Raw genomic sequence first — 25,516 nt, 5'->3', positions numbered from 1 at the left:
TGGCAACTTTACAACTATAATTATAATATTGTTCACCGTATTTGTTATAGTTGTGAACTCTGCCATCCACATGATGTGTGTGTGTGTGTGTGCGTGTGTGCGTGCGTGCGTGCGTGCGTGCGTGCGTGCGTGCGTGCGTGCGTGCATGCGTGTGTCCGGGGCTAATAATCTTGCATTCCAGCTGGACCGATCGGCACAAAGTTTATTAAGCATGTACACCAGTAGGCCAAGGAAGTACCTTTTTATTTTAAAAAGTTTAATTTAACTTTACATTTACAGTTACGCCACCAGTTACTGAGACGCTGAGTTGGTTAGAGACACAGTTGGTGTGATTCAATTGAAATAGATTCCTGTCACAGGAATTGAACCCACCTTTCATCTCATTGTTGTGAGTCGGGCAGTCGTGGCTGACCCAAACAGAAGGAACCGTGGCTGACCCAAACAGAAGGAACCGTGGCTGACCCAAACAGAAGGAACCGTGGCTGACCCAAACAGAAGGAACCGTGGCTGACCCAAACAGTCGGGCAGCCGTGGCTGACCCAAACAGAAGGAACCGTGGCTGACCCAAACAGTCGGGCAGCCGTGGATGACCCAAACAGAAGGAACCGTGGCTGACCCAAACAGTCGGGCAGCCGTGGATGACCCAAAGAGAAGGAACCGTGGCTGACCCAAACAGTCGGGCAGCCGTGGATGACCCAAACAGAAGGAACCGTGGCTGACCCAAACAGTCGGGCAGCCGTGGATGACCCAAAGAGAAGGAACCGTGGCTGACCCAAACAGTCGGGCAGCCGTGGATGACCCAAACAGAAGGAACCGTGGCTGACCCAAACAGTCGGGCAGCCGTGGATGACCCAAACAGAAGGAACCGTGGCTGACCCAAACAGAAGGAACCGTGGCTGACCCAAACAGAAGGAACCGTGGCTGACCCAAACAGAAGGAACCGTGGCTGACCCAAACAGAAGGAACACAACCATAATATCGTTGCTGTCGGGAGGAAACCTCATAACTCCATGTTTGAGGTTTTTGAGAAAAGATTGAACCAATGGAAAGTAGTAAAAAGTGCTTTGGACAAAACCTCCTAACTCCATTGGACCCTCAAAATGTCTGCTAAAGCAACTAACTCCACCACCTCTCCCACCTCTCATGGAAGTAATTGACAATATATAAACTCACAACACCAACTTTGATGAGGCTGTATTGCTTTGTTTTAAAAAATATAAGGTTTTCTTAATTTCCTGAAAAATGTATATTTTTCATTTCCTGAAAGAGCAACAGAAACCCGACAGCAGAGATGCTGACCCAAATCACTCATAAATCACTAATTTCAATGGATAGCAATAAATACAGTAATACTATTCTATTACGATATATTCATTTATAACAGTTTCATAAATTACTGGTGAAGTATCATACGTTTTACAGCAAAGAAGAAATATGTTTGGCAAACCTCAGTTTAATTACACAATTGTTACATTGTCATCAAGCTACCTAATTGGTTAACTCAAACGAGGCCATCTCCAATCTGTGTACCATGGGCAAGAAGCAAACTAGTAAGAGATCAAGAGACCAACACACAACATTTTGTGCTTGCTAAATGTTTGAGTTTTCCCTCAGTCCTTTAAACAATATTAATTGGTAGAAACCAATTAATATTGTTTAAACTAAAGGACCACTTCACCCATTTTCAACCTATCTTCATATAATTGGTCCTCAATAGAGGGTATGCGCGTGACATAATCATCAGCCGATAGTAAAGTAATGGTAACAGAAAGGGGCGGTAATGCAACTTCTTGGATGCCAACCGCCATAAAACCCCACGAAGAAGAAGAAGAAAAGACAGTGACCCGGAAGAACAATCAGAGTGGACCGGCAGCACTGCAGCAGCATGTTATCACATTGCTAGTAATCTATGCGTCCAACAACATTTGAACGAACTGCTAGTGTACTGGTTTAAAACAAACATTCTTAGACCGTCCGGGTTGTTTTTTCCTCCTGCTTGTTATCGCACCAGTCCCCGCGGAGATAGATGGGAGTCCCGGCCTTCTTCCGTTGGCTGAGCAGAAAGTATTCGTCCATCGTCGTCCACTGTCTGGAGGAGAAGGTTAGCATCATGCTAATAACAGGACGCGCTGCCCGCTCGCGTCGCTCACCCACGTTGTTTTGTTGTTGTTATTAGAGTTAAATGGACTTTATTTGGATTCCTCCCTTCATCGCGACGTGGCTCGTAGTGTTATTGTATAATGGAATACAGTTAAAATTACAAGCTGTTTCTCGCCTTGGAACTAACGCCAGCTAGCTAGCCGGTTGGGCTAGGGTTAGCTTGGCATCAGAAATATGAAAAGGCCCATTGCGCGATTGTTTTGAACGTACATTAATTTGATTATTACATTCGGGTTGTATTCACATAATCTCAACCCTAACTCCCAGTGTTTACAAAACCTTGACAATTGTGATACATTATTTAAAGCACCCACCACATAACGTGAAAGCAATTGTGTGAAGTACTCTAGGTGTAGGAGGCTAGGTCATAAAGTAAAGACATGTCTTATTGTCTTATACTGTTATTTTATGGCGAGGCTAGTTACTAGCCCCGCCACTAAGGCAATGGCTAACAGCCATTGTTTTCCATGTCTTCTTTGAGACACATACGGGCATGGGACAATTGGGACATAGCAGTGGCGGCCTTGTATTATATTATAATATACTACTAACTTTAATAAATACCTTTTTTTTATCTTGCACTTTTCCAATATTTGAATGTATGAATCAAATGTAACATGGCCATGATTCACCAGAAGCCTGGATGGCTTGGTTTAACTTTCAGGTTTAACATTTATATAAATATTTTTGGAAATCTCTGGAAAAAAACGAATGGGCCTTTGATCTGTGGCACCTCAAAATGTCCGCCAGTGTCACTACTATGCCCTAATTCGGGGTTTGGCCAAACCAGAATTCCTTCAACTGGTCCAACACAGCTTTCGCCATTTGAATTGCATTTCTGAACGTACACATTATGTTTTGGGGTGATTTTATTTTGCTTGTAATTACATATCATTTATATTTTAAATATTTTCTCTCCACAGTCGAAGGACTGCAATGGAGTCCGAGTTCCGGTGGACACCAGCAAGCCCAATCCCAACGAGGTGGAGTTTGATAACCTGTACCTGGACATGAATGGAATCATCCACCCCTGCAGCCACCCTGAGGACAAGTCAGTCCCCGAACAATGATCTCTGCTCCTTCTTTGAAACCCATTAAATTGTGAAATCATCTGTCAGTGTTGAAACCTCATTATGTTGTTAGAAGTAATGAGTTCTGTTTTTTAAATTTGCCTGCAGGCCTGCACCGAAAAATGAAGACGAGATGATGGTCCTCATCTTTGAGTACATTGATCGCCTGATCAACATTGTCCGACCCAGGAGGGTCCTTTACATGGCTATAGATGGAGTGGTGAGTAATGAAGCAGACTCCATTTAACAAGGTTTAGATGAACTATTACCCGACTGTCATCGACTGAAACCTGTTCAAGCAAGCCCCAATATTTATATTTTGGAAGATGTATGGTGCAAATGTAATGTGTATTAAGGATGCAAATGTTCAATTAGTCCACAATCGATATTTGGTTTACCTTAAATCTTTGACTGCCATCTAGTGTTCGAATGCTGTGACTGCAGATGTGCCAAGTGTCTGCTCCCATTATACGGACCTGGAATTGTTTCCAGGTTAAACAGGAAGGGGGGGGGGGCTTCCGGAAGGGGAACAACACCAGAAAACACAGCTCACAGCCTTTAGCTAGCAGTACAACCAGCTACATTTTCGATGAGGTGCGATACTAACTCACAGATGATTTACGATCGTCCGGTGCGCGGTGGCGCACCATGGACAGCTCTCTAACCTTTGGAGATACGGTGCTTTGAAAATTCTGTTATAATGGAGGCTCAACGGAGCTGGATTTAAAAATCGCATCGCTGCTGGGGAAGGAGGTTGTCGATACTACCCGGAGCAATGCTCCCAATCCTTAAGGCCGCCCCTGAGTACAGTTTTTTTTTTTTTGATAATAATTAAAATGATGACGTCATGAACGGGGCCTCCCGATCCTTAAGGCCGCCCCTGAGTACATCACCACTCTGTTCAGATGGGTCTGATTTCATTAGACACACAGATAACCTGATTAAAAGTGGGCACATGTAAACACCTGATCGGATTGAACTTGCCCCATGTAAACACTTGATCCAAAACCTTCAATCGGGTTTATTTGAATCGGATTGGAAGAAAGGTGTCCATGTAAACGCAGCTAATGATGCGCTTTCTTCCTGAACCCTGACCAGGCTCCTCGTGCCAAGATGAACCAACAGCGCTCCAGAAGATTCCGTGCTTCCAAAGAGGGGGCGGAGCTAACGGAGGAGAAGGAGAAAGTGCGAGAGGAGATCATCCAGAAAGGCACGCATGTGTTTATTTTAATTCGATGAAATTTGCTGTATTGGTTACATTGCATCTGTGTCTGAAATATTGACTCATATCCCAGTTGCAGTCTTATTCTGGATATTCTGTTTTATCTTTATCTTCTATTTATCTTTTACCACATGAACGCTAGCTTCCGTGTTCTGGGGCAAAAGTTCTGAGCTTGTAGATCGGCTATTCGTGGCGACAAGAATTAGTGTACACTGTAGAGTGGTGAAAAAGGAGAAGACCAAGTATAGAACCCTGGGCGACCACGTTCATCTTAGGTATATAGTGTTTTAGGACTGCAATGTTTGTTCCTTCCCTGACAGACTTGAGACCACTTCTTAAACCCTCTATACTCTAATCCGACTTGGCTCTGTACTTGGTCTGCTCTTTTTCCTTCTACGCCAATTCTCTTTGATGAAAATTGACGATCTACAAGCTTGTAGATGGCTATTTTCAATTAATATCCCCCCCCAAAGAAAATTGAGGGTACTAAGGTTCAAAGTGGCAACTAATGAGCTAATGCACCCAGTCTGCTTAATCCTCCAATTACACTTAACTCTACTGCTGATTTCTACCATCTTCAGGAGGGTACCTGCCACCCCAGGAGATAAAGGAGAGGTTTGACAGCAACTGCATCACTCCAGTAAGTTGGACAAATACATTCCGTAAGCCCAAACCGCACCAATGATTCGAGACGCAAATACTTTTTCTTTTTTTTAAAGATTTTGTTTTTGGTGCTTTTTATGCCTTTATTGATAGTGACGGTAGACAGACAGACAACCGTCTGGGCAGCCTAGGTGCCCAGACGGTTGAGCTAACCGTTCGGGGCAACAAACGTTTTTAGCGTTTGTCGTAGCGGTCTGATAAGTTAAAGCACCATTCTGTCGTGACTTAAGGAGTTGCATGGCGAATAATTGGTGTGGTTTGGGCTAAACGTCATCCATAGCTGTGGTGTAATGGTATAGATTTCTGATGTCTTTTTATTGACGAGCATGAACATATATTTGTATATATCTATCAAAAGGATTAAAGCATCAAGTTTATAATTTGTTTTAGAGCACAGATGCCAGCGTTTCACCGTATTCCTAACTTGCCAAACAAAACGGTTTTTAATATGATTATTCAACAGAACAGTTCATGGTGAATTTCAGTATCTTGACATAATTTTGTGTGTATGTCTCTCTAGGGAACAGAGTTTATGGACAACCTCGCAAATTGTCTTCGCTACTACTGCGCAGACAGACTGAGCAACGACCCAGGATGGCGTAACCTCACAGTGAGTCCAGCTCAGCACCCCCCACTTACTCTAGTAACCATGCACACCCAGCACCAAACACATATTTATCATTTTTGTATGTATTTGTATTTTTGTATCTGAATTAAGCTTAATTTAGACACAAATTAAGCGTCAGTGTCACACAATGCTTATGTGATGCTGTAGTATAATCAAGTAGGTCGTTAATTTACGAAGAAACTAAGCAAAAATTCAGAGAAGACGTTTCTTAAGACAACAGCGATATGTGAAAATCGTGTGTTCAGTAAGCAATGTCAATGTACTACGGGATGTAAATGAGGCTTTGGAGACCACTTAGTGCAGTGGTTCTCAAAGTGGGGTCTGGGGAACGAACCCCTGGGGCCAAAATTACTTAATATAGCATCAACGTCATTTTAGCCATTTAAACCGTATTCTGTACTTTGGCTGGCTATTAAAAAATAGCGAATCCAAAATCTCACATTGCATCGCGTTATGAGCTTGTAGATATAATACATGTACAATCCCTAGATTGGTTCCAACTTGAAAATGGCCTACTACTTCCGGTTCACGGGGGTAAATCGCGGAGTCTTCTTCACTGCCTTTTTTGTGCATTCTGTAATCGGTTACTAAGGTCTCTGGCACAAGATCTTTTCAGATGGCGTTCTGTGGCTAAAGACATCCATTTAGGGGTCCACTGCACTAGGGGTGGTCAGCAAAGATGGCCCTTCATTGGCGTGTGTTTGTCTTTTCAGGTGATCTTGTCCGATGCCAGTGTTCCTGGAGAGGGAGAGCACAAGATCATGGACTACGTCAGAAGACAGAGAGGTACTGTAGGAGTTGAATGGTTTTTTGCCACAGTGTAGAGATTGGATCACAAGCACAAAAATTATGTGTATTATCTGCACAACTGTATTATCTGCACAACGTCTTTGTGGCGATAATACTGACAAGTGCTGGTTAAGTGTTGCTCAAGCCAAACTGCATGAATGAAAAAGGGTGGGGTTAAATGGCAGAGGGAACTGATTAATGGCAAGTGGGGTTTCTTCCATTTACCATTGACATGTCACTGCCTCATTGGAGAGCTAGAAAAGGTTGAGTCTAGCTCAACCTTATTGTGTCTGGCTTCACTTTGTAGCTTGATGTCGCTGGTTTCTCTGAATAGCATCTCAATTTGTCACCACTGCACGTGTGGGGATAGCATCAAAAACAAAACAAAAGTATCAAAAATAAAATCCTGTCTGAGATTGTGTTTTTGTGACTCGCCTGTGTATTTCCTTCTACAGCGCAGCCCAACCACGACCCCAACACGCATCACTGCCTGTGTGGAGCTGACGGTAAGCCACCTCCACTGCACACGCTGAACTCCCTCACCAAGTCACATTGTCATGCTTAAGCAGCTGTATTTTTCCAAAATTCGTCGCACTTTAGAAAACCTTGTCACAGTTGTGTAAACATAGACCTTACACATACACTACTTAACACAAGTTTCCCGAGATTGATTGATAGCCTTTCTCTTCCTAACCCGAGTTACCTGACTTTTGGTTTTAGTTCAATTTCCTGAAAAGTAACGACTTTAACTTATTTTGTTTCTAATGTCCATTATGTCCTTTGCTATTTAATCAGCTGATCTGATCATGCTGGGCCTGGCTACTCACGAGCCGAACTTCACCATCATCAGAGAGGAGTTTAAACCCAACCAACCTCGGCCCTGTCCTCTGTGTAATCAGATGGGTCATGAGCTTAAAGACTGCTCGGGAGCGGCCCGGGAGAAACAAGGAGAGGTGATTATTATTTTGTATTTATCCAAGGGAGGTTTGCTGAACATGACTGCTCTTTTTCAGCATCGCCCTGGCTGCTTCATACACACGCTTTAAAAGCTGGGAACTGGCCAGTATATCCACAGTCCTTATGTAGTGTTGTTACCAATATCATACCAGTATAGGAAGAGCTGCCTAAAATGCTGGTAATGCTACAAGTGGTAACGCTACACATGATATGGTGTCATTTACAGTCATACATTATTTTGATTGAATGCTTCAGTTGATTTTGCACTACTGATTTATACTGTTTTATCTGATCGGTATTCAGTATTGACCGATTGGAATCGGTATTGAGAGAGAAAAAAACTATCAGTAAATGGTTAAGTGTGCATTTAGAGATGCATTACATTCCCTCATTCACACACATTCATACACTGATGCCGGAGGAAAACCATGCAAGCCATGCAAGCCAGTTCTAGATGTAGCGCGAGAGAGCTTACACATTCTATATTACATTTTGTTCGGATATTTTATTAAAGCATTATTCTTTAAGATCCCACAAGCAACATAACAGAAAACAAACGTGTCATGCTCTTCAGTGGATCCTCTCTCTGACCTTGTCCTTTACTGTTCATTATTCCAGCACGACGAGTTTGCAGGCACCATGCCAGTATCTGAACAGGAGTTCATCTTCATCAGACTGTGTGTTTTGCGCGAGGTATGGAAGACACACACACACGCACGCACGGAGCACACTGCCAACCTAGCGTCCATATTGTGAAGTGGGATAGTCTGCACCATGCGTACTTTGAGACGAATATTTTGATACCTATAGAGTATGCGCATACAGTGAGTGGCAAATCACATCAAGTATAACGTTGTTCAATGCAATCAGATAGACTTTTCTGTTTGTATATATGGGCTGTCAAGGCCACAAAGTAGTTTTTGACACTATGTAGGTGCTCCCGCATATCTTCCGGGTATGATGATGATGATGCCACACGCATACCCTCTTTACTTTTGCACCATTACTCCAATAATACAATTTGAATAGAGGACATTGCTTATTGTTAAGTAAATAAAACGGGAGTTCACTCTTTCCTTGTGCAGTATCTGGAGAAAGAGTTGACCATGGCCAGCCTGCCGTTCCCCTTCGACTTTGAGAGAAGTGTTGATGACTGGGTGTTCATGTGCTTCTTCGTCGGCAACGACTTCCTCCCTCACTTACCGTCCTTGGAGATCAGGTGAGTCGGAGTTGGGTTTTCAATTTCAACCAATTGCGATCTTAGGATTTGGAAGACATTTGTAGACAGTTTTCTGTAGTTATGTTTCTCAAAGTTTTTCATGTCGAGGACCCCCAAAATGTTTGGCCACCGACCCCCATCAAGATATTTTGTTCCAGGGACACCCATAAGCAAAGTTAAAAATGTTCGCTTTAAAAATGTACATTTTCAAAGATTTGCGACATTTGTCAAGATGTTTGAATAGCCAAAAACATTATGGTTAAAGTAAAATAAAAGTGATAAAAGATAAAACTGGATAAATGTTGTCCCAGGTTCCCAGAAGGTGGCATACCGATTTTTCTGTTCTGGGTTTCCCTTAGCTTAATTTGATTGGCTAGGCACTAAGGCAGCCCATTTGAAGTGGAAACGGCATTTGAAAACGTCATGCGTGTTTCCGGGTCGCATCTGCTGCTGAGCCAGTCAAATGAATCTGAGGGAAATGGGTATGCTACCTTTTGGAAAAGGAAACTACATTACGCAGTATACGCACAGTCAATTTCAACCTGCTGTCCCTCCATATTTTGCGAATATCATTATAGATGAAAATCATGACAGTAGCAGATGACAATGCACCATGTGCTTGTAGTGGAGTTATTTTCTGTTGCTGTAATGACCCATTTGTTTCTCTGGCAATTAAAAAAAAATCTTCATCTGAACGGTTGAATAAGAATGTCTAAGTTGGTCTGTTGTGTTTTATTATTTCAGGGAGGGGGCAATAGACAGACTGGTGGGCATCTACAAAGACGTGGTACACAAAACTGGAGTAAGTATCATCTGCAGTGTGTACTGATTGTCTAAATGAAGAAACTATATAGACAATGCAATATAAACAAATACTCATTAAACATTAGCCTCACTGATAAATACAGTGGCTTTGTGGATGGACTGTCTGCCCTGAGACTGGTAGGTCGGGGTTCCATTCCCTGGTCACACAGATTCAATTTCGGACGCATTTGCAACAAATTGTCGCAATTTCAAGCTCTGAGATCGACTCCTGACCTGTGGGTCTCATGGCTTGGCAAGGCTGTTATCATCATCATAACCTTTATTTAAACTCTGAGTACAATTGAGGGGCAGGCCCTCATTTTCAATGTAGCCGAAATACAAAACAAAAAGACACAAATACAGCAATATCAAATATATGAATTGTAAAACAGAAAGTGTAAAAAATAAAATAACTAATGGATAGATGAGAATCAATTAAAACTGTTACATTGTTGAGTAAAAGTGCTAGAAATCATTTCCCTGAATTGACCTAGGGAAGGCAGTGATCAGATTTTTAGGGATATTTGGAGTTCGTTCCAATCAAATGGAGCACTGACAGAAAAAGCTGCTTTATTGTATCAATGTATATCCTTACTTGTGCTGACCAGCTGTGTGTGTGTGTGTGTGTGTGTGTGTGTGTGTGTGTGTCAGGGCTACCTGACGCATAACGGCTTTGTCAACCTGGAGAGAGTTGAGCTGATCATGCAGGCAGTCGGTGTGGCTGAAGACAACATCTTCAGGAAACGCAAACAGGATGACGTAAGACATGCTTTTAAGGGACTTCTAACGGATTATCTAATATGATTGGGCTGAACATTCTGCGAAAGTAGAAGATCTACAAGCTCACAATGTTTGTATATCTGCCCTTTTCTCTTTGGGGCTTATGTGATTCATTCATAATGTGTTTGGGACCCGGGGGGAGGAAGACACCAAATTCATCTTTTGGGTCTTGAGCTGAAAAGCCCTGTAGTAGAGGGGGAAATGATTGGTTAGTATAGAGGCCCCCCACCACTTTTACAGGAGAAAAGAACCCAGTATGGACAGCGTTGCTCTTTTCAAGATGTTGGAATTTGGGGCTGGGCAATTAACTGAAGATATTGCCAAATCGATATTCGGAACTAATTGCCGACTAGTTTCACGACGTACGTAATCGAGGCAAAAGTTTTAAATAATCGTGATGTTGATATGAAGTTATATCACCTAGCACCATTTTGGACCCTGTGAAAGACCATACGTTTCGGTGACCTTGAACTCCTACCGTTTTCCCCCCCATTTCTTTCCCTATCTTTTAGGAAGGCTTCAAGAGGAGGATGAAGGAGAAGAAGAAAAGAATGAAGGTGAGTAACAGACTGACGTATTAAGATCTAAACACCACCCCAACTGTACAGTTGAGCTTCTTGATCCAATAAAGGAGTAGTGTGTTTCTACTTTGAGTGGTGCAACCACTCCCTTAAGGAGCTATGTGTGTGGGTGCCTGCCTGCCTGGGTGGGTATGAGCACGACAACAGCATGGCTGTTTTTCACCACCTGTGCGCAACCTAACGCACATATTAACTGTATATATGATGATTTTGGGTGTGCCAGTACAGTACAGTACAGTACAGCGACAGTACAGTAGAGGGACCGTTTCGGACGTGGGGCGGCTCGCCGGAATAGGCCCGCCCCCCCTGGGCGCGTTCCTGGGGGGGTGGATGTTCCGGGGGACCCCCGGAGACCCCCATATGGTAACTCTCATTTCTCTACTGCTTCGAACCACATGGAGTTGCACCACTCACTTCACACAGGTGTGATTTTATTGTATCTTTGCTCATAATGCATATCAATGATTCATCAATTATGTTATTTATTTATAATGGATTTAAATCAATTAGTTGGATTAACTGTTCCTAGTATAAATGTTCAACAGTTCCTGTATAAGCCATCGTTTTCTGTTTTGTTTGTGCAGGCCGAGCATCAGGCTCCAGCCTACCTGACCACGGGTCAGTTTGCCCCCCAGGCCCTGGGTGGAAGAGACAGACCTGGGGCTGTGCATAACGCCCGGCAACAGGCCTACGGCATGAGGACGCAGCCCAGCGAGCAGCACAACAGGGTACACGCATTCAGATACGCTCATTGTAGCTTCTTAGACTCGTGTCTCTCCACCACAAATGCACAGAACATTTCCAGTAGATGGCATGGTGTTTAGCCCATTAAGGCCTGACCTCAAAATTTAAAAAAAATCTTCTAAATCCTCCAGTTTTCTGAAATATTTTCCCGATTTTTCAAAAATAGCAGACCTACAAGCTCGTAGCGCGCCACTCGGTGGCGCGCTATGAGCTTGTAGATCTGCTATTTTTCAATAGCTAAATTATAACATAATGTTTAAAACGCCAAAAGGGTTTCCCGCCCAGAATGGGTTAGATAGATGCTAGGTTCATTGTGTACTTGTTAACCTCGTATCTTTGAGGCACTACGGGTGTTCTTTATGCACTCCATTTAGTTATGTGATTATTTACTTTGTTGACTAGAGTTTGTTTAATTTGCTCATTCTGATCTTGCACTTGTAAAGTAGCTCTACAAACTGAAAAATTGTGGACATTGGAATTGTAGTGCAACAGTGGTTTCAAACATTTTCATGTCAAGGCAACCCAAATTCATATGTATTAAGCCGCAGACTATACTTTGTGCCAGGGCCCGTCCATAAGAGAGGATTTGTCGACATTTGCACAACATTGTTCCAAAATAGCTGCTCTATAAGCTTGAGCTTGTATCTTCGAACGGTCATAAATATGATTGTCAAATAATAATTTTGATGTGGTTCATTCATGGTTGTCCAGGATGCAGCCCAGTCTCTGAAAGCCATGATAAAGAGTGGAGGACAGGTACGAACACTTTGAAATGTTTCACCTTTACTCCTATTCATATTCATGAATAGGAATACAAAAGAGAATATTAACACGACTTTGTAACTATAATAAGTAAGGTGGGGCTGTTTTACGGTCTACTTTCATAAGTCAATCTGCAAGCTCTGCTTAAGCAAAGCGTTTGCTATCGACTGCAATACATCCAATTCTAAAGAAATAATAAACCCACTCTAGAATGGCTTCAAATTGAGTGAGCTTGAAGCAAATTGACGGAACAGCCTGGGATCTTATAGCTGCTTTTGCTATACAGCATGCAGGGACAGCGCATGTGCTGCAGCTTTCCACACAGTGAGGAAAAAAAGGATGTTTGATCCGCAGTGTGAGCTGCCTAGGAGAAAGTCCTTTTCAAAGAACGCTAGGACTGGCAGACTTTATAACAGACTTGGTAGGAGGATGACATTCTCACAAATGAATGGAGAGACCAATGTTGCTGAGGTGCGGACCACATAACAGTTCTATTAAAAGGAGGAACACCAAGATGAAAAATTAAATGTATTACAACAGACCAAAGTAGTGATTCGATTTCAACTCTCCATCAAGTACAGCCATCTTGTGGCGATAGGCTGTATCGCAGACTGACTGCATTTCAGTTAAATGTCAATTTATTTTGGGGTTGCATAAACGGTAAATCAATGTAGAGGGGAAAACTATCTTTTTGGTCATTAATTGTTTTTTTAATGATTTTATGATAAAGCATACAAAATACACTACTTACACAAATGAAAAAGACGAAAAAACAAGAAACAACACAACTGTTCATGGTAAATTGAAAAGAAAATCTGAAATTAATACAAAAATGGAATGATGCACATGGGAACGGCGTGACAATGTGCATGAATATTTTTGAACAGCATAAATGGGGCTATGGGGGTCCGTAGCTCCAAATCTTTTCAGATTGGGGGGGGCCCACCACAGCCAAATCCATATTAATTAGGAGTTCCTTGACATGAAATATTTTTGAGAACCTCTGGTCTATGACATAACATATCTTTGGAATATGCACCACTGTCTTATAATTTCCCATTACATGAGTCTAGCTGCCTGAGAGTATGTGTATCTGGAGCTAATCTAGAAAACCCCTTGACCTATCGGTGCCAAATGTCTTGTACACGCTGCCAGTAGGCCACAGAAGTACTTCCCACTAATTTAGACACACTTTCTTTTGAAGGAATTGAACTATAATTTAATGCATCACCCTGCGACATGTTTTGGGCTTGTATATCTGCTGGTTTTTGAACATGTTTTTTGGTTGGTGCCGTGCAGGGTGACAGTGCAGATGGCAAAGGAGTGAAGAGGAAAGCGGAGGACAGCGACAGCGAGCCTGAACCTGAAGACAACGTCAGGTGCGTCAACCCACTTTCAACCCACACTCTCAGGTGTTTTTGGGCTGGTTTGTGTCTGTTAACATTCAATTGGTGGCTTGTTATTGAGTGCCTAGCAGGGAGGCATTGGGTCCCGTCTTTGGGTGTGATCCGGACTCAAACTCCCACGTCCAACTTCCCACGCATTCTCAGGGCCAGACACTAACCACATAGCCACTTGTGCAAAATCACAGCTGTGCATAATCTTCCTTTTAACCCAACCCCCATCTGAAAATATGTTGTTCCAGTGACCCCCCCGCACCCCAGAAGCAAAGATTTGAGTTAAGAACGCTCTCTCTGAAAGAATATATATTCAAAGATTTGCAACACATTTCCCCCGATTTTTCAAAAGATAGCAGAACTTCAAGCTCATAGCGAGGCACTCTGTGCCTATGAGCTTTTTGATCTGCTATTTTTCAATAGCTAAAGTAGAACATAATGCTTAAATCACAAAGTTGTTCCCGCCCAAAATGGGTTAAAGTTTTAACAATCTGACCATCAGCAGACTACCTAGATGGCTTCACTGATGGTGCATTTACTCTAAACAGCAGAGAAAATTAGTTCTGTTGTGTCCTGTGTCCATGAAGCTGCGTCGTGAAATTTCTGCAGGCAATTGGGGCTGCAACTATTGGTTCTTTCCGTAGTGATTATTCGGTCAAATGTGTTAATTATTTAGAATTAATTATATATCAACACATCGAGGAGATTGTTTTCCTTTTATCAAATACAAAATAGCCGATGTACAAGCTCTGGTGTCTTCGCTATTTTAGAAATGTTATTTTATTGAAATTGATTTCCGATTATCGATTAAATTGATTAGTTCTATTAACCATTGCTCCCCTAAAAGCAATAAGAGTAGAAGAAACACTTAACGTGTATACATGTCCAAAATGATTCACCTCTGTGTACATGGCATTTTATTGCTCCAGTGCCCCCAATCATCAACACCCCACCCCCCTGGACGTGATTAACATGCAAAGCAGTCATGTTCTGTCCAAATTCCTCTGCGACATGTTTCACTAAAGCCTCCTAAATCCGTGGGGCTAAATTGGTATTCATGGAGGCTTTCCGGCCTGTCGCCGGGCGTTCCCCACGGGCCTCACAGCCCCACCACCGACGAGACAGATGCTACCTGGGGCTCCTTGATTATCTCTGTCTGGTGGAAACCTCGCATGTACTAAACTGTTACTTTGCACGATTCACATTGAAAAGCATCAAAAGTAGCAGATCCACAAGCTCAACATGCAGCACGTCGAGCTGCATTTCGAGCTTGTAGATCTGCTGCTTTTGATGCTTTTGTATGACGCTGTGGTGTGATCAAGTTGGAAGTTAATTTACGGAAAAATGCTAAGTAAAAATATGGAGATGGGAGGTTTCTGTCCGATGGCAAAGGTGTGTGTGTGTTCGTTCATAGGGCTTTCATGATCATGAAATTTCACTTGATGATGATTGTCACACAAGTCATTGTGATTAATGATTTTAATTGTCTTTTTTGGCATTGAAGGTTGGGACATAATACAAATTACATTTCTTTTTTTGGCCTTTGATACATTTCTGTTATTGGATAATGGATATGACAAATAATGTAAATATTATAGTTCTTTTGGGCAAATGTTTGAAAATGTGTGAACATTTCTCAACATGGAAATGATTCTCACAATTGTATGCAAAGTCATATTGTGAGTATTGCAATCTCAAATAACAGCGATTTAGGGACATGAGCTTCAAATGCAATACATGGTAAACTTTGGCTCGGAACTTGGCCTGCTCTATTTCCCTCCACCAAAAATAGCTGATCTACAAGATTAGAGAGCTGAGCTTGTAAAGATCAGCAATCCCCCCACCCCCCCCCCCCCCAAGAACTGGGCGTTCAAGTAGTTGATGTAACTAAATAAAAACTATTCTTATCACACAAATAGCCCTGTAGTAACTCTTGAGGACTCCCCGTTGAATGAGGAAAAGGCACGGATAATGAGGTTTTGCAGGTTATGGGAGGAGGGCTGGAAGCAGCGAATTATAAGACGTTTTGTTGTGCTGGTGGTGTTTCACAGGTTATGGGAGGAGGCCTGAAGCAGTGATCTTATAATGTTTTGTTGTGCTGGTGGTGTTTCACAGGTTATGGGAGGAGGCCTGAAGCAGTGATATTATAATGTTTTGTTGTGCTGGTGGTGTTTCACAGGTTATGGGAGGAGGCCTGAAGCAGTGATATTATAATGTTTTGTTGTGCTGGTGGTGTTTCACAGGTTATGGGAGGAGGCCTGAAGCAGTGATATTATAATGTTTTGTTGTGCTGGTGGTGTTTCACAGGTTATGGGAGGAGGCCTGAAGCAGTGATATTATAATGTTTTGTTGTGCTGGTGGTGTTTCAAAGGTTATTTCAGAGGTTATGGGAGGAGGCCTGAAGCAGTAATATAATGTTTTGTTGTGCTGGTGGTGTTTCACAGGTTATTTCACAGGTTATTTCACAGGTTATGGGAGGAGGCCTGAAGCAGTGATATAATGTTTTGTTGTGCTGGTGGTGTTTCACAGGTTATGGGAGCAGGCCTGAACCAGTAATAGTATAATGTTTTGTTGTGCTGGTGGTGTTTCACAGGTTATGGGAGGAGGCCTGAAGCAGTAATAGTATAATGTTTTGTTGTGCTAGTGGTGTTTCACAGGTTATGGGAGGAGGCCTGAAGCAGTGATATTATAATGTTTTGTTGTGCTGGTGGTGTTTCACAGGTTATTTCACAGGTTATGGGAGGAGGCCTGAAGCAGTAATATAATGTTTTGTTGTGCTAGTGGTGTTTCACAGGTTATGGGAGCAGGCCTGAAGCAGTGATATAATTTGTTGTGCTGGTGGTGTTTTGCAGGTTATGGGAGGAGGGCTGGAAGCAGCGATATTATAAGACCAAGTTCGACGTGGAGCACACCGACGAGGACTTCAAGCGCAAGGTGGTGAAGTCGTACGTGGAGGGTCTCTGCTGGGTGCTGCAGTACTACTACCAGGTCCGTTGTCCAGTCCCATCCACACACTTTATTTATAGAGCACATTAAAGAAACTCATTTAGACAGGAGGCCCATTCTACAAACTTTATTGTGCCAAGGAGACCTCCACGTTATGTATAATTAAATCGATAAATGACCGCAGAAACACAACAGTATAGACACATTGATGATCAGAAACAGAACTGTCAGTCTGGGTTAAAAGCCAAGGAGCAGGTTTTTTTTTCTTTTCCAAACTAAAGTTTGGAGCATCTTGAGGTGACTTGCGAGCCCCTGCTTTCTTTTTACAGTACAGAATTAATTCTATATGTTGATCTGACCCCCCCCCCATGCCAAAGCGCCAGTGCTCACCCAGCAGTCTGCCGTCACCCAGACGGATGCGTGCACGCGACCTTGGCCGTGGCCTGGTATTAACGTAAAGCATTTTAACTTAAATGTTCCATTTGGTTACAGGTCCAAGTGCCGCAAGGGTTCTGTTTGGTTGTGAGCTCAGAGGGTTTCCCCACAGAGCCACTGTGTTGTATTTCTGAGTGTTCCCTGGGGTCTGTCAGTGTCAGTTCTCCCCCCCCCCCCCCCCCCAAAAAAAAACTCCCGTTATTGTTTGCCTTTTCATTACAGCCTAAATCATTTTATTGTTGTAAAACAATGATCTTTTATCTCCAAATGGAATAATTAGCCCTGGGCCCTCTCCAGCAGAACCCTGGTGTATTAGGCATGAGTGTGTGTGTATTATGCTTGTGAGGCACAAATGTCCCCGCAAGTATAGTAGAATTTGAGATATAAGAATTGCCCTCACGTTAAAAAAAGACGTGCAGAGTTTACAGTTGTGAAAAGATTCACGTTGGTTTACGCTTAGACATTTAGGAGTCAGGATTGGAGTTGTGCCTGATCTCGAAGAGCATAACACGTCACAGTGTGCTGTGGCGTTGTGAGCCACAGCACACTGACGTGTTATGCTTTAGGGTTATTGTTTAAAAATGTTAAAGACATGGCATTCATAAAATCAAACTGTCCTAAAGTGTGTGTGTGTGTGATGTCCTCACACGTATAGAAATGCAGTGCAAAGTGTGTGTACTGTGTCTGTGGGTGACATTGGAGGATTTGTGTGCCGTAATTGGGCTGTGTGCGTAGCGATGGCGACTGTGTCGAGCCACATGCTCGCCAGTGGGCGGGCGGAGTCCCCCGAGATGCGGGGGGTGGTGGGGATGTCTCTGAATTAATTAATACTGTGAGGTCCTTCTCTTCAGGGGTGGGGGCTGGCGGGGGGGACAGGCGGGGACGTGTCTGCTCGCCTTTGCAGCACATTCACGCTTCCCCGATGAGCTCTAGCTTTAAAAGCCACATCGCTCACGAAACGGAAGCGATGGCGCATTCCACCAAAGACCACCGCCACAGTGGTGTTTTACTGTGTCTGTGGACTTGAGAAAAAAGTCGCCAACTCTCAATACCACAAGGGGAAAAAAATGCTTTGTTCCAAGTTACTTTGCTTTGTTACAAGTCTCACATTAAACTTAACTCGAGTCAAAGCGCAAAATTATTACCCTCAAAATGTAGTAGTGAGTTACATAAAGCGTGAGGAGTTTACAGGGCAGATTGCGGTTTCAGAGATGGGGAAAATAATAATCACACTTGGTTGTGTGAAGTGAGAGGTGCACAGATTGTTGATGTTCTCATGTCCGTGAGAAACGAAATGCATGTATTTATGTTAGCGAGATGACGTCGCAGATAATTTACCTTAAACAAAGTACATAGACTTGGCTGGCACAAGTTTACAGTAGCCTAAACAAACATTAAAGTCCAGTCCATAGACTTTGGCTGGGACGGGTAATTTATTTATATAGGCTCTAAACAAACATTAAAAGTCCATAGACTTGGCTGGCCTATGCCGTCATTTCGGAAAGCCGTGCATTGGCTCAAATAGGGGCTCAAATAGGGGGTCCGTGGCCTGGTGCATATCAAACTGGGGGTCCTTGAAATGGAAAAAGGTTGTAATGTCTCCTGTGCAGAGTGCACACTTCACATTTTGGCCAGCGGGTGGTGCTAGAGGCAAGGTCATCGGGTCACTCAAATGGTTGGTGTTCATTATCTGCACAGCATGAATGACGGCAGTACTTGGTTGGAATCCCGTTGCTCCCCTGATGCTCCCGGACACTTGACCCTGCTTATTCTGGTGACCCCCGTGGCCTTTCCTCTAGTGAAGTGATTCTCAACCTTTTTCCATTATAAGCACCCCCCCCAGTTTAACCCATTAAGACCGGAGGCCGATTCTACAAATGCCTTCTAAATCAGTAGTTCTCACACTTTAAAGGTAGTGCAAGTGCTTTTCTTTGGTTTAAATAAGTGTTCCGTAACAGGAGTCTCCATGTCTCTCCAGCTTTTTTTATTAAACAGAAATACATTTTCAGAAACTGGAACTGGGATACCAATTTTATCCCATCAGGATAGAGAGCGCAGTCAGGATACAGATTAAATATGTGGAATTGTAAGCGATGAGACAAAGAATGAGCAGACTAAATTGGAACTGGAACACTAAAGATTAAGCTCATAAATATGTCGGCCAATCTCCTGATTGGCTGACATTTTGTCACCTACCTGAAAATGTATATTCTGTTTAAGAGCTGGAGAGACAGGGAGACCTCTGTTACTGAACAAACACTATAGTCTATAGCAATAATTATTGAATATATTCAGAATATAGTGATTTAAACTTTATTTTGACCAAAGATATCACTTACTCTACCTTTAGTTTTAAAGAAAAAACAAACGATAGTAAATACTAGATGTACAAGCTTGTATATCGGCTCTTTTTAAATATCCAGAACCAAACAGACCTGTGAAGGGTCCATTTGGTTCCATTTTGCCACACTAAAGCAAAGATGTACGTGATACAAGATGTCTCTAAATCTAATGGCCAGACTGCCATGACATTTATCTGTCCAACACTTTGGTGCCAAACAAGATATCACAAAATCTACAAAGACAGGTCTTATGTTATATCCCTGCTTCTGTTAAGACTGAATTAAGTACATGTATTTCTTCCTCATATCTGGCCACTATGTAAACATTTATAAGTACAGCAGATCTTGGGGTTTGTAAGTCCTATCAAGCAGCCATGTTTTGTCCAATAGAGTCGACTCCTTTAGAGAGACTGAAGTACTCTGCGGAGCTATTTAAATGTCAGCTGCAGCCAACGTGGGATCTGGGATTGTATTTTTTAAGCTTCATGGTATAGAGGAACTTGTCTGATTAAAGGGCAAAGGGAAGAGTTTTAGACGGGCTCTGTCCTTTCTGTTTGCTCGCCAGTAATGTGACGGGTCCATTTGGTTCCATTAGTACACTCAGAGCTATGCTGGTCCTTGCAAGTACAGTAAGTAAGTTTGAGAATCACCGGTATTGTAATTTTATATCGAACCTACTGATTCCAGAAACGGTTCCAAATGTGATGGAACATATTCCGATAACACTTCATGTATCACTTACTGCACCTTTTTTCAAGGCAATGGCACATGATCCAGTCACAAGCGGATGCTTGCGAGTCCGTATCTATCCCAGCATGTATTTGACCGTGTGTTTGTGTGCCTCCTGACAGGGCTGTGCTTCCTGGCAGTGGTACTTCCCGTTCCACTACGCTCCGTTCGCCTCCGACTTCAAAGACATCAAAGGACTGTTCACCGAGTTCGACAAGGACACCAAACCGGTGAGAATCAACTAGTCTCTTTCATTCACCGTTTTGCTGCTTGCAGGTAATGGTTCTCGTGCATGTTCTGCTAAAGGGGCAAGTAAGTGTAAACAATGCGTTTGATTTAGGTAGCCAGTATGCAAGCAGATGGTGGCCAACAGTATTGTCGATTTAGTAGATTTATGGCTCACCTAAATCTAGGGTTTCTTGGCCCCTTAATCCAGGGGTTCTCAACCATTTTGGCTGGGGGACCCCGGAAATGCTTTGGCCGTGTCTCGCGACCCCCGCCCCGCCCCCCTCCCCACCCCCAATACAAACTGACTGCAAAAATAACCTTAATAATAGAGAAAATATATCATAAATAAATACTGAAACCAGACATGATTAAGGAAAGTGTATGCGTGTACTATGTAAACTCTTAATTTCCATTTTCCAGCCATTCACTTGCAAAAAAAAATCTACAGTATATGGGTAGTCCAATAACATAAAAAATGTTGGTATAATGTTGGTAAACGTTTCGCAAACATTTTCTTGTCAAATCCCCAAATTGACTTTGCTCGGCTGCCCGGCGACAACACAAATATGGGGCTCTTTACTGTACTTTATTTGTTTATTTAGACGGGACAATGCATATTATAGGACATTAGCTAAATGCAATGTAAATACACCGGATTTAGCGAAAATGCTAATTCTCATCCGCAGTCCCTAAAACAAAACGAGCAAACGGAACCTTTTGCTTTTAGGAAACGACGCATTAAAAACATGCATACACAATCTAATCTTCTGCATGCCTGTTGATGTTCTCAGTTCAAACCCCTGGAGCAGCTGATGGGAGTGTTTCCTGCGGCCAGCGGCAACTTCCTGCCAGAAACATGGAGGACTCTCATGAACAGTCCGGTAAGTGACATGATGCTCGCCATGCAACACTGCCGTGCCACGCAGCATAACTTCGAGCATAAGAGCCTTAGCATTGTTTGCATTCAATATTTCCTGTAATCTTCCTGTCGACCAGGAGTCCTCGATCATTGACTTCTACCCCGATGACTTCGCCATCGATCTGAACGGCAAGAAATACGCCTGGCAGGGTAAGCTGTCCCTGTTTTACTGGGTGGGCTGGGCACCCAAAGTGGCACTACAGTGAAAGACTGCTTTTCTGCCCCCTTGGGTGGATATGTAACTATTGATTGTATAAAGCCATTTTTTTGTTTCGGTTTTTTAAAGACGGGTAATTTTAAATGCTGGAAATTAAAATAATCTGGAGGCAAACAAAATACATAACAATTTACAATTTAGGCATTTAGCAGACGCTCTTAATCCAGAGCGACTTACATTAAGCAATAACAAAAGCATGGCATACATCACATATATAAAAAGTAGTTATCATGAATCATGCGTAGACTAAGAACGTAACAGTGGAGTATCTATGTAAACTATACATACTATACTATATAATATATTATACATGTGTACTATAAAGTGCTATGACTACAAATGCCTAGGTTAGAATTTGACATTTTAATAAATGTTTTATACTATATACATTGTATGTACAACAAATCGGTTTCTTCCACATTCTGCTACATGTACAGCCATCTTTTCTATATATATCTATTTTGCTTCAATTTCAACTACTTCAGTAAGGCATCGTCGTACGATGAAGCATACGTTTTACGGTGAAGAGCTCAGTCTTGACGGGCATGGTCTGTGGTCATTAGATGTGTTTTCTGTTGTGTTTGAAGGTGTGGCGTTGTTGCCGTTTGTGGACGAACGCAGGCTGAGAGCGGCCTTGGCTGACGTCTACCCAGACCTGAGCTCTGAAGAGTGTGAGTACACATGAGAGGGTGACGCCTTGTTATGGATTCCACAACGTTACCTCTGATCTGAGTTTTACTGAGGTTATCATACCAGGAAGTTATGCGGTTATACCGAGTGTCAAAAAACTACTTTCTGGCCTTGACAGCCCATACATCCAAACAGAACAGTCCTATTTGATTGCATTAAATGACATTAAACAACATTAAATTAACTTTGTCACTCACTTTGCCTCTTGATCTGCCATTCACTTCATGCATACGCATACCCTCTATAGCTCTGCTTCCAAGACAGCACTTGGTTCCGCTGTGACTCAGTGACGGAGGGCGTTTGTTTTGTGTTGCAGTGAGGAGGAACAGCCTGGGCAGTGATATGCTGTTTGTAGGGAAGAGCCACCCGCTGTGTGACTTCATCCAGGAGCTCTACCGCTCAGAGTCGTCTGGCGAGGTACAGAAAACAAGCGCACACAATTAGTGCTGCACGATTCTACGTGTCTGAATCTAGATCGAGTTATTGTGCAGCATTACACACAATGCTCTCCTTCCATGTCAATAAGTTTTTGTGGTGCAACAGTAAATGGAACTGGAACTAACCCTAACCCTGAAGACGATTCTACAAATGCCTTCTAAATAAGTAGTTCAAGAATTTTCAAAAACAGCAGATGCACAAGCTAGCAGCACGAACTGACACACTATGAGCCAACAGTGCTTGTACATCTGCTATTTTTGTGGAAAACATTTAAAATTTCCAAATGTTCCTCCCCTTCAAAGTAGCGAAAATAGCCATTCTACAAGCTCAGTGTGTCTCAATGAGACCCGTTGATCGGCCAGATTGGCTACAAGCTCACACGGCGTGCATGTTTTTATGTCATCCAGGGAACAGAGATGTCACCGGAGCTGTGTCATGGCATCCAAGGCTTATTAAAGCTGGACAAAAACCCTATCCTGCCAGATAAGTAAGGAACACCCCCCTCTTCATCTTCAGTTTGCCTGTACATTTACTGCAAGTTCATGTTGTTTTGTCCTACAGCACTCTGAGCACTGGTTCTCAACCCTTTCTGGATCAGGGCCCACTTGAAAGTGGGCTGAGCCTGTGTTGCATTTAGTTGGAAAACGGAAGTGCGTCATAGTAAGAGCTGCCTGTATCCGGCGGCACCCAAGCGATACCACTTTTGGCCACAAGGTGGCAGTCAAAGTGTTAGAGAAAAAATATTTCTTTGTTTTACATCGATTTTTTTTAAATTTTATATTATAGATTTCTTGGTGTTTGTCCAATGATTTGGGCGGCCACTTGCATTACGGTCCACAGGTTGGGAACCGCTGTCCTCCAGGCTGCCTTGTCCAGACACTGGGACTGATGACTGAGTTTTTTGTTTTTTGCAAACCCCGAGGAAGACTATTGTCGAAACGTTGGGTCCCTTTTAATACACTTTTGCATCGTGGCGTTGAGCTGTGCGGCCTCATCCTTTTCAACACTATTACCTGCCTTGGTAATCAACACAGGTGTGCGCTCCCGCCTTTGCCTGAAGTTTTGTTTCAACCTTCTTTCAGCCCTGTGCAGTCTCCGATTCCCCAGCTGCGTGACATCGCACAGAACAGTGCCATCGGGTAAACACTTTGATCTATATCTCAGTTGACAAATGTGTGTTTGTGTGAGAGAATGTGAAAGATATAGAAATGGAGAGGTGTTTGCATGACATAAATAAGGCACGAGATGGCATGGCATATATTTGAGAGTTCAAACGTAACAAAGAATGTATACTGGAAATATATTTGTAAAACATATTTGATTTTTATTTATTTTTTTATCCTCAGGGTTTGTTTCCAAGACCCGCAGTTCCCTCTTGGACATGTTTTTAAAGCTATTGTCCTCAAAGGAGCAAAGTAAGTCATTATACATGTCATGTAATTCCATTACAACATCTCTGTCGGGTGGAAACCTCATATGTCCAAAACTTTTCAGGATTAAAAAATGGGAAAAGTAGCAGATCTTCATGCTCAAAATGTGTTTGTGGTTTGAGCTTGCGGATCTGCTAACTTTTAATCACTTTATGAAAAAACACAACGTTAAAAATATGGAGATCGGAGGTTTCTTCCCATCAGCAACAATATTCTGTGTCTAGTTAAGGTGCTCAATGCGTCGCAGGCACATTGCGAGCTCGTATAAGATTGGAGCATTTGAAGTGGTCAAACTAGTATGTTCAGAAGCATCTTTCATCTTAATTGTTTAGGAAATGGCGCTGGTGTGGGGGGCTCCTTTCACACCTTTTCCACAAATCGCTCAGGCACTGCACTCCCCGTGGTGGTGTGGAAAGCATGTGTATTTGAAGTCCGTGGGGCGAACGGTTCTCGAGTTGCGTGGATTACAGACGTACACAGACATGGTGCATTTATAGACAGATATGAAAAGAACCCCTGGGAAAGCAGGCATTGATTTCACGTTGCTGTTTTTACCGTTGTTCAGGATGGCCGACAAGGTGTTGAAACCAGGGGACTTTGAGCGAGGAAACCAAGGCAACAGAGGCGGCGGCAACTGGAGACCCCAGTTGGGTTTCAATTCCAACAGGAAGCAAGTCCACCTCGACCAATCGGGTTTCAGGGCTCTCGGGTAAGGGCGGAGTCACTCAACGTTCATAGATCAGTTAGGCAAAGTAAATTTTTATTGGTTCTGTCTTGGTCTGGTGATTCGGCATGCAACAGGTAATCCAACTAATTGATTTATTCAACTGTAACAAAAATAATAATTTTGAGGGGAAAGGAACACGCACAAAGAAAACATTTTTAGCTCTACAAGCTCACAACAGCACAATGTGAGCGTGTAGATTGGCTATTTAGGCTATTCTTTCACAAAACCATTGTATGACAAAGTCTGGGCTTAAGTGTTCATTATGTCAAGAATTTATGTACATAAAAGATATATCTCAATGGAATAATCAATAGATGCTACTGGTGGTGATACTAATGTGATTACTTTGGTGGTGATGTTCTATTGTGAAGATGCCGGACAACCTGTAGGCCAGGCATTCAAGCCCAAACCACACCAAAGGGCAACATGTTTTTTTTAAGGTAAACCACACCAATGCAACTTGTTGAGTTGCAAGGAGTTGCATTGGTGTGGTTGACCTTTATACAAACTTTTGCCCTTTGGTGTGGTTTGGGAAATAATAATAAGGCAACAAACCGCTATTACCCAAGCTAATATTAGCATATGACAACCAACCAACCTCATGGTATCAATCATAACTATAGCACTAAGCTGTAATTA

At 42.7% G+C, this 25,516-nt stretch overlaps 1 protein-coding gene and 1 long non-coding RNA gene across 3 annotated transcripts in view; one reads left to right on the top strand and one right to left on the bottom strand.

Moving 5' to 3' along the window:
• The window catches only part of LOC306940467, a 560,182-nt gene that overhangs the window by 476,434 nt on the left and 58,232 nt on the right, over positions 1 to 25,516 (bottom strand). The window lies entirely within an intron of this gene.
• Positions 1,826 to 25,516, top strand: part of xrn2 (5'-3' exoribonuclease 2) — a 38,532-nt gene continuing 14,841 nt past the window's right edge. Inside the window, exons 1-27 of one of the 2 annotated variants that reach the window (XM_079526835.1) lie at positions 1,826 to 2,101; positions 3,084 to 3,211; positions 3,339 to 3,450; positions 4,329 to 4,440; positions 5,034 to 5,092; positions 5,636 to 5,725; positions 6,457 to 6,529; positions 6,988 to 7,038; positions 7,328 to 7,485; positions 8,108 to 8,182; positions 8,575 to 8,708; positions 9,453 to 9,510; positions 10,164 to 10,271; positions 10,805 to 10,849; positions 11,458 to 11,601; positions 12,329 to 12,373; positions 13,679 to 13,758; positions 16,629 to 16,764; positions 20,351 to 20,458; positions 21,248 to 21,337; positions 21,453 to 21,525; positions 22,180 to 22,263; positions 22,599 to 22,699; positions 23,128 to 23,207; positions 23,803 to 23,859; positions 24,067 to 24,135; positions 24,716 to 24,859. In XM_079526835.1, the coding sequence (XP_079382961.1) occupies positions 2,027 to 2,101; positions 3,084 to 3,211; positions 3,339 to 3,450; positions 4,329 to 4,440; positions 5,034 to 5,092; positions 5,636 to 5,725; positions 6,457 to 6,529; positions 6,988 to 7,038; positions 7,328 to 7,485; positions 8,108 to 8,182; positions 8,575 to 8,708; positions 9,453 to 9,510; positions 10,164 to 10,271; positions 10,805 to 10,849; positions 11,458 to 11,601; positions 12,329 to 12,373; positions 13,679 to 13,758; positions 16,629 to 16,764; positions 20,351 to 20,458; positions 21,248 to 21,337; positions 21,453 to 21,525; positions 22,180 to 22,263; positions 22,599 to 22,699; positions 23,128 to 23,207; positions 23,803 to 23,859; positions 24,067 to 24,135; positions 24,716 to 24,859 (2,489 nt within the window). In that variant the 5' untranslated portion in view covers positions 1,826 to 2,026. The remainder of the gene's footprint in view (positions 2,102 to 3,083; positions 3,212 to 3,338; positions 3,451 to 4,328; positions 4,441 to 5,033; positions 5,093 to 5,635; positions 5,726 to 6,456; positions 6,530 to 6,987; positions 7,039 to 7,327; positions 7,486 to 8,107; positions 8,183 to 8,574; positions 8,709 to 9,452; positions 9,511 to 10,163; positions 10,272 to 10,804; positions 10,850 to 11,457; positions 11,602 to 12,328; positions 12,374 to 13,678; positions 13,759 to 16,628; positions 16,765 to 20,350; positions 20,459 to 21,247; positions 21,338 to 21,452; positions 21,526 to 22,179; positions 22,264 to 22,598; positions 22,700 to 23,127; positions 23,208 to 23,802; positions 23,860 to 24,066; positions 24,136 to 24,715; positions 24,860 to 25,516) is intronic. The other variant, XM_079526836.1, reaches the window with a different exon arrangement.

Source organism: Electrona antarctica (assembly GCF_951216825.1).
Source record: "Electrona antarctica genome assembly, chromosome: 17".
NCBI lineage: Eukaryota > Metazoa > Chordata > Actinopteri > Myctophiformes > Myctophidae > Electrona > Electrona antarctica.
The sequence above is the reverse complement of the archived record's forward strand: the minus strand, read 5'-3'. Positions and strand labels throughout refer to the sequence as shown.